Source organism: Oratosquilla oratoria, chromosome 42, assembly GCF_046742065.1.
Source record: "Oratosquilla oratoria isolate Oo_2021 chromosome 42, ASM4674206v1, whole genome shotgun sequence".
Classification (NCBI taxonomy): domain Eukaryota; kingdom Metazoa; phylum Arthropoda; class Malacostraca; order Stomatopoda; family Squillidae; genus Oratosquilla; species Oratosquilla oratoria.
This window is the reverse complement of record NC_134818.1, coordinates 26770176-26779678: the sequence shown is the minus strand read 5'-3', so window position 1 is coordinate 26779678 and position 9503 is coordinate 26770176. Positions and strand designations below refer to the sequence as shown.

Sequence of the window (9503 nt, the reverse complement as noted above, 5' to 3'; positions counted from 1 at the left end):
AGGAGTATGGGATATGTAGCCCAGGACTTAATGGCCAAGAGAATAATAGCAATAAGAACATGAGGTTTCTTGGCATTGTAGGAGAGAAGCACATCCACATTGACTTCAGACCCAAAAGTTAAGTAACCATAATTGGCTGAGAAGGTATACACCAGCAGACAAACAATGATGGCTGACAGGCAAGCCTGTGGGTAGAGAGAAAATACATTACATAGTATCAACATAACTGATATTCAGGTCAGGCTCTACTGCAACTGGTTCATATAATAACACATGACAATTTTCAATTCAAGCTGCAAAATGTCCTTTGTATGGCACTACATGGTTGACAGCAGAAACAATGTACAGACATACACACATACATACATATACTAAGGGCTCTTTCCCCTTTACCAGGGAGGTAGCCAGAGTCAAATGACAAAATACCACTTGCATCCATTTCATCCCCACCCATTCCACCCCCATCCACCATGTGGATGTAAATTAAAAAACAATGTGATATGATGATGACAATGACATGGTTTAATATCACAAACTCCCATCAGAAGGCTAGGACGGTGCCCCTCACAGAGGAATTTATAGCATGGAATTTAATAAACCATGCCCTTGGTTCAACTTCATCAGTGGCAGGGTTTGAACCACCATCCCCTCGACCTTCACCGCAAGTCACGATACCCTAACCCACTCAGCCATAGTCATGCAACAAAATATGGAAGACATTCACACATTAATACAGTATTATGCAGATGTACAAAAAAGTAAGTACCTTGAAGAAAGTGCCAGCATCCTTCTTTTTAAGACAGGAGTAAATGGGAATACTGCTTACATGACACTGATAGCCAAAACAAATTGTTGGTACCACATCAAACATCTGTTGACAAAAGTACATTATCATTACTGGTAATAATAGCAATGACATTAATGATGATGATAATGATAGTAACAACAATGACACTTTTATCAAATCAATTCTGTGCTGGTGGTGTAATTGGAAACATGATGGTCTCACATTTGCTTAGTTATGGGTTCAAATCCTGCACTTCTCTCCGATTCCCAGCAGTAACTGTTCCCTGCCCCAACAATATAAGCACATAGGGCAAAGGTGATAGCTTCAGCCAAAGCTACACAACTCCTAGTGTAGGCTCCTCACCACACCTTATCATAACAATGATAGAGTAAAAAGAGGATACCTTTGAAAACTTCAAATCCCAGATGTCAACAGGTCCACGTTCATAATTTCCAATGTAGAATTCTGTTATGATGACAGCAGTCAGGTACCATATTGCAAGCACTCCAACATAACTAATTCAGAATGAAAGAAAGAAAATAAACAAATAAATAAACCTTATCTATATATTGAGGGCTTCTTCCCCTATATAAGGTAGGTAGCCAATAAATAAATAAATAAAAAATAAAATAAATTTAAGTCTATCAATTCTAAATCTAAACCTTATTAAGAACAATGGTACAACTATCATTCACATTAGAAAATGAGTAGTACTTGAAATTAATGTGGGAGAGTGGACAAGCATAACAGAGGTATTAAAATGACCCCAGGGTTCTAACAAGGGTGATGCAGGCAAGGTCATTATATTAAGACAGCAGGGCAGGACTTGTAATAATGGATTTATATTGGGCAAATTTGGGTTTAAGAAGGATATAGGCAAAAACTGGTTTTACCAACAGAGTGGTTAACAAGTGGAATAGACTTTGTAACCAAGTAGTAAGCAGTTAAACAAAAGGTTATTGTAAGAGAAGATTAAATAACTTTATGGATAGGGATGATAGGTGGTAGTGGGAATGGAACTGCCTAGTTCAGACCTTACAGTCTTTTGCAGTCTCCCCCATTCTTAGCATCTTATGTTCTTAAGCCCACATAAATTATGCATATAAACTGCATTAAAAAAAAAAAAAAATCAGCCAAGTTAATGAATGACGATTAAAGAGAAAATCATTGCCAGAAAAAATCTGCTAAACTATTCATCTACTTATTCACACAAAAATTAGAATGAAAAACATACACCTATGCACTGTTTTATATGCATAAAAATCAAATTGATCCAAATCAAAATACCTACACCTATTAAGCACTTTACCTTTCCTTATTTATATTCCATATACTTATATACCATAGCATGCAAAATGAGGGGTCAGGCATTGGAAGGGAACATCTTCAACCCTTTCATTCCTATCATACTTGTCCCTTTCAGGAACCAACAACAGGTACCTGCAGGAGGTGGTCCTCCAGGATGAATGTCAGAGAGAATCATATCCCTGCTGGCTACTTTCACAACTTATCAAAGCTCTCACTTCCATCTGGAGGTGCAGCCCTTAGGGGTTGACACTCCGTTTCCAGACCAATCCCAAGATTTCTTTTATTCAACTATCTGTTTCCTCCTTTCCATAAAAGTCAGTAACAGAAATGGTTCCTACACTTAAACAACACAGAGCAGTACAATGTTTCTTCCTAAAGAGACCTATGGGAGGACTCAAGGACTCTTGCCAGCAGCTATGGGGCTGTGGCTTTCCAGTTAGTGAAACTCAAGGCAACAATTACTATTAACATCCTTTTCACTCTCCTACTTAAACCATACAAAATCATGCCTCATTTATTTCCCCTTGTGCATGCACTTCTCTCATTCAGTCACCAATGCACATTATCATTTGCTTGATATCATGTCCACAAGTTTTCATGACTTCACACTTACAACATTTAACCATTTTCTTCTCAATACATCCCTTGCTCTCACTCCTAGCAACCACCATTTCAAGAGCCCCACAAGGACATTTGTCCTAAACTATTTCCACAACATGACCAAACCATCTCAAGTGAGCCTATTCTACTATTACTCCCGATACTCTCAGTATTCTGTACTTATATGTACATGAGGCCTTCTTCCCCTTATAAGGGGGTGGCCAAGGCAAAGCACACACATAAAAGTCACACTGCTTGGCTCAAAACCAGTGTAGCAAGGTACAGGAGTCCCTCAAATAACGCGTATTTGAATAACACGGATTCAATCATACGCAGATTTTATTTCAAAACCATCTCAAATGTAGAGAACCGTTTTAAAATTCAAGCCGAGTCGGGCACGCATACGCACACACACGGCAACATTGCAAACATTTGCGGTGACTGCTTTCTATTTTACCATATACAGTCGATCCTCATATAACGCAGTCATAATGTATACTGGGAACTGCTCAAACAAGGGTGTGGGGCGAGGGGATAGCTGTGGGTGGCTGCCTGCGGTTACGTGTCAACTTCTAGGTACTGATGCAGGAGGGAGGGAGGGGAGGAGAGGGGGAGTAGGGGGTGGTAGGGGGTAGCCAACAAGCTTTAGCTTGTCGCTTCCACCACATGCGCCGTGCTATCGTGAAATTTTACCGCCCTAACCTGTTGAAGTGTAATGTTTCTTTCACTTGGAACACAACTAATAAGTCTGATAATGACTGCACTTGTCATGTCTTAATTTCTCTTATGAGGTTCTTGTTGTTACTGGCGGTGGTGGTTTGGGAGATCAAAAACAGACATATACACGCTTACACACGTGTAGACACGCACACGTAGACACGTGTTAGACAACCAGTGTATGTTGTGAATGCGCATGCGTGTACACACAAATACGAACACAGACACACGCACGTACATGCTTACTTGTACATGTGAACACAGACACATACACGCACGCACACACACACATACATATGCCACATACACACATATACATATGCCACATACACACACACACGTGTATACGCCACATACACACACACATGTATATACACCACATACACACATGTATATACGCACAAACAACATACGCCACAAATGCCACATACATACACCACATACATGCGCGCACACAAACACACACACACACACGGCTCGGTGGCGGATTGGTAAAGCACTGGCCTCACAAGCCAGAGAACCGGGGTTCGATTCCCCGGCCGGGCGGAGATAAGTTGGGTTTGTCTCCTTTCACGTGTAACCCCTGTTCACCTAGCAGTGAGTAGGTACGGGACGTTAGTCAAGGAGTTGTGACCTTGCTGTCCCGGTGTGTGATGTGTGAGTGGTCTCAGACCTACCCTGAGATCGGCAAATAATGAGCTCTGAGCTCGCTGCCATAGGGTGGTGTCTGGCTGTCTCGGCAGAGGCTGCAGCAGATCCGAGGTGAATATACAACTCCCCTTCCCGTAAAATACAACTAGGTAAATACACGCACGCACACACGTACACATATAATAACATTAAACAAGATAATGGAAGATGGAGGAAGAATAGTTATGATGGGCTACTTTAATTGCAAAGAAGTCTGCTGGGAAGAGATGACAGTAAAGGGTGGAGAAGACTCATGGGGAAATGTTCTACTTGAGATGATTATTGACCACACAATGACACAATGGATTCAAGAGAACACTAGGTATAGAAATGAAGAAGAACCATCGAGACTAGACCTAATAATCACATCAGAACCTGAAATAGTGGAAAAGATAGAATACCAGGCACCAATAAGTAAAAGTGACCACATATTGATAGAACTAGAACTAAATGAGGAAAAATACATGAAAAGAAATGAACAATATAGAAAAGGAAGATTGATGTATGAAAAAACAAATTTTGATAAAATAAGAGAATTCTTTCAAAATGAAAACTGGGAAAGAATACACAAAGAAGATACAACAGTAGAAGAGAAATGGAATATTTTGACAAAAATTTATAAAAAAGGAGTGGAAAAGTATGTCCCAAGACAAAAACAAGAAAAAGAATATGTAAAGTGCTGGTACAACAAAAGTTGTAAGGAGTTAAAAGACAAAAGAGATAAATCTTGGACCAAATGAAGAAAGACAAAAGACCTGAAAAATGGAAAATATATACTAGTTATAGAAATGAATATGTACAAGTGTGCAGAGACGAAAAAAGAAAATATGAAAAAGATGTCTTAGAAAAATGTAAAGATCAACCAAAACTATTTTACAGATTTGTAAACAACAAACTGAAAAACAAACAAGAATTAGAGAAATTAGGACAAGGAGGAGTTGAATACACAGAGGAAATAGAAATGGCAGAAATTATGAACAAGCATTTTAAATCGGTGTTTACAAGGGAGAACATACAACCTGGAGAGATTGAATGGGAAGAGAAAGTCCCCCCTATGAAAGAAATAGAAGTAACAAAGAACAAAATAATGAAACACTTGAGTAATCTTGATGTCAGAAAATCGCATGGACCAGATGAAATAGCAAACTGGATTTTGAAAGAATGCAAGAATGAACTGGCAGACAAAATACAAAGCATAATAAACAGTTCCTTGAAAGAAGGAAAAGTTCCAGAAGATTGGAAAAAATAAAATATAGTACCAATATACAAAGGAGGAAATAAAGAGGACCCTACAAACTATAGACCAGTCTCTCTAACAAGTACAATAGCAAAAATCTGTGAAAAAATGATCAAAAGTAGATGGGTAAAAAGTATTTAGAAAAAAACAATGTACTAAATCCAAGGCAGTTTGGATTCAGACAAGGACGATCATGCGTCACCAATTTAATATGTTTCTATTCAAGACTAATAGATATAATACAAGAAAGAGATGGATGGGCTGATTGTGCATTTCTAGACCTGAAAAAAGATTTTGACAAAGTACCACATAAAAAGTTACTTAAGAAATTAGAAACTGAAGGAGGAACACAGGGCAAACTGCTTAAATGGATGGAAGACTTTTTGCAAGAAAGAAAAATGAGAGTAATGATAAGAGACAAACACTCTAACTGGGATGAAGTAATAAGTGGTGTTCCCCAAGGAACAGTTTTGGCCCCAATAATGTTTGCTATATATATTACTGATATGGATAAAGAAATTGAAAGTTACATGAGCTTCTTTGCAGATGACGCAAAACTATTGAAAAAAGTGAACATAGAAAAAGATTGTGAGTCACTACAGAGTGATCTCAATAAAGTATGGGAATGGAGCAGGAAGTGGGAGATGGAGTTCAATACCAAAAAGTGTAGTATAATGGAATTTGGAAAAAGCAAAAACAGAATAGAAGGATCATATAAATTGGGAGAAGAAGGAATAAAAAAAGTAGAAAATGAGAAGGACCTGGGAGTCATTATTATGAATAATATGTCACCTGAGAAACATATAAACAAGATTTTTGGAGAAACTTATAATTTAATAAGAACAATCAAAGTGGCATTTACATACCTGGATGAAGAAATGGTGAAGAAAATATTAATCACTTTGATAAGACCAAGATTGGAATATGCAGCAACGATGTGGTCACTAAATACAAAAAAATGTATAACACAACTTGAAAGAATACAAAGAGCAATTACAAAATTGACACCAACACTCTCAAAACTATCATATGAAGAGAGACTAGCAAAACTTGAGCTACATACACTAGAGCAAAGAAGAGAGAGAGGAGATTTGATAACTATTTACAGAATCATGAAAGGCATAGAAATTATTGATAGAGAGGATCTAATAAAATGGGATGAAAGAAATACAAGAGGACACAGAAAGAAAATCAAGAATGACAGCTATAGAAGAGATCTGAAAAAGAATAGCTTTCCTCACAGAGTAATAGACATTTGGAACAAGTTAGATGAGAAAGTAGTGTGTGCAAAAACAATACATTAATTTAAAAATAGTTTAGATAAAATGAGATATAAAGATGGGACACTACGAGCATAGCTCCCCTTCCCGTAAAATACAACTAGGTAAATACATACACATACATACGGTTCTCGGTATTTAATATGGAAAGTCAGCATACGCGGATTTGATCATACGCGGTAATTTCAGGAACCTAACCCCCGCATTATTTGAGGGACTCCTGTACAGCTCTTCCAGAGCAAGGCTCATCAGCTGGATCTGTTTTATTCCTACTCTTTCACTCTATATTTACTCCTCTCTTCACCCACTTAATTATGAAGTACATGTGAATATACCTATGGGTGATGACACCCCTTCATCAATTCACAATTTCCCTCTCCACTCATCCCTTCCTCTTGCACTATCTCTTTCCTATTCAGCAGACATACCATTCAAAGCTCCCTCCACCCAATCCATCTACCTCATTCTAGGTCTTCCTCTTGAGCACATTCCACTTATTTTTACCCAATCTCCCTGATAGTCTTTCCTTGGTCATTCTTTCCACATACTCAGACCACCTCAACACTCTTTGGTTTATATACATATACCAACTGCTTTTCTCCCTTACAAGGAAAGCAGCCAAAATACAAAGGCATAAAATCCACTCCCACCCATTCCATCCCCACATATTCCACTCCTATTCTCTTTCTACATAGTGAAAATGGTATCTGTTGCCTACCTCATGGACTGCATTCCATCAATGCGCTTAAAGCAGCATGGGAATATAAGAAGCAGCGAAGAAGCCATCATAGTGAATTTTCTGTTCATGTACCACATATGGCAGAAATCACTTCCCATATATGATGCAAAAGCTGGCATTTACAAAGGAAGAAACATACAAAGTTATTCAATCTTACTGCTGATTATGACAAATGATGACTTATGAACTACACTTATAAATTGATCCTTCTAAATCTATCAAAATTTTCTTGTAAGTAAATTTATACATGCATTCCTTTAGTTCACAGGAGCAATTCCTTCCATTAGGCACACATTAAACATTTTTGTGACATCTACAACATTTCTTAAATATTTCATCTCAAAAGCTTATTTTACATTTTAAGTCTGCTCCATACTGTGTTGTGGATACACTCACTCTATACAACCTTTCTGGCAAAATTCCAGAATCAAACAAACACATTTAACATGAAACTTACTTTGTTCAATAGCTCTACACCTAAGCTAATGTAACCATTCCATAAAAAAATAATAAATAAATAAATAAATAAATACATACATACATATACCAAAGGCTTTTTCCCCCTACATGGGGGGGTAGCCAAAAAGAAAAAGGCATAGAAACCACTCCCACCCATTCCATTTCCTACATATTCCACTCCCAGTGAAAATCTGTTTGCGTGATATTGATATAGAACCACCTTTTCTTTGTATTCATTCCTAGATACCTGTTTGTCAAAACACTATTCATTCTACCCAGACATTTATTTGCTTCCTTTACCCTATAGTTCATCTCCATACCCAGTCCTCCATTCACTGCCACATACAACCCCAAATACTTCAAAATCCTCCACTTCCTCTATCCCTTCTCCCTTCATATTCACATTCAACATGTTATCATCACCACTTTACTACTAATACCCACATTCACTCCTTCCTTCTCTCCCCCACACACCCATCACCAAGATTTTCAATTTCTCCTCATAATCAGCCACAATCAGCGTAATCCACAAATAATTATTGGTTCATATCCTACATCTCTCCACCCTCACACATCAACTCCAAACATCTCCTTAGCACACTTATGTTAACCTCCCTTACCACCCCACCCATAATCACAATGAACATCATGTGCTTATCATTTATATACACTAAACATAATTTGTACAGAAAAACTATGCCTCTCACCTCTGTCAAACTGATCCCCAATAATGATGATGAAAGTGACACATGTAACAAAACAGTATAGAGTAATACATAGTGCTGTAATAGTATGCCAAGTTGGATTACACATCTGCAACACAACCTGTAAAGTAAAACACCATTAGTATGTCACACCTACTTTGTGTAAAATCTATACTAATAATAACACATTCAAATCAACATTACTTCTGACCTAACCTGTAGCTTCATATCTTAATTTTTTGCTTATCCTAATTGCCCAATAACATCCCATTATATCAAAGATGAAAAAATCTAATTCAACCAAAACTTAATTTGTAGATTTCATGGAAGCAATTATTTTTATATAATCTATTAATGAGATTTGAGGCATGATAAAATATAAATAAAAAAATAAAATAAAATCTGTTCAACTTTATCACTATCAAAAGGTGAGGTGCTAATGCTACAAGGTTCATGACTTTGAGGTTGTCACCTCTGCCTACTGTCTCCCTGACCAAGTAGCAGACTTAAAGGGTCATTCTAGACTGGTTTTACCAATTGACATAGTAGGCTGTTGGCCTTGAGGCCATGGGTAACTGGAGGCCTACTGAAACTAATTTGCCACACGAGATTGAAAAAAATAAAATTACAATAGATAAATTAAACTAGGCAGACATTGTATTAAAGTGCAATAAACATTTTTTTTTTTGTAAAAAGTTATCATACTCTATTAAATTCAACTTTAAATTACAGTAAAAAAAAAAAAATATATATATATATATATATATATATATATATACATATACATAAGTGATCAAAAAATTTCCTTTGTAGTTACCAGCAAATTTATGTATATATATGTATATATCCACCCAGTCTCTAACGAGAAGAAAATACGCATGGTTGTATTCTACTCCAACCCAAAAACTAGCTCTTTGTTTATGAAAAACAACCTGAATATTAATACTGAGACCATTTCTAAAACCAACGTAGTATATGAGTT

The 9503-nt window shown here is 37.1% G+C and overlaps 1 protein-coding gene across 1 annotated transcript in view; it reads right to left on the bottom strand.

Moving 5' to 3' along the window:
- The window catches only part of LOC143021514 (sodium-coupled neutral amino acid transporter 7-like), a 35980-nt gene that overhangs the window by 8039 nt on the left and 18438 nt on the right, over positions 1–9503 (bottom strand). Inside the window, exons 5-9 of the mRNA XM_076179089.1 lie at positions 8525–8642; positions 7338–7470; positions 1191–1302; positions 767–871; positions 1–185 (exon numbers count right to left, since the gene is read on the bottom strand). The exon at positions 1–185 is cut by the window's left edge and continues 12 nt beyond it. Coding sequence (XP_076035204.1) covers positions 1–185; positions 767–871; positions 1191–1302; positions 7338–7470; positions 8525–8642 — 653 coding nt within the window. The remainder of the gene's footprint in view (positions 186–766; positions 872–1190; positions 1303–7337; positions 7471–8524; positions 8643–9503) is intronic.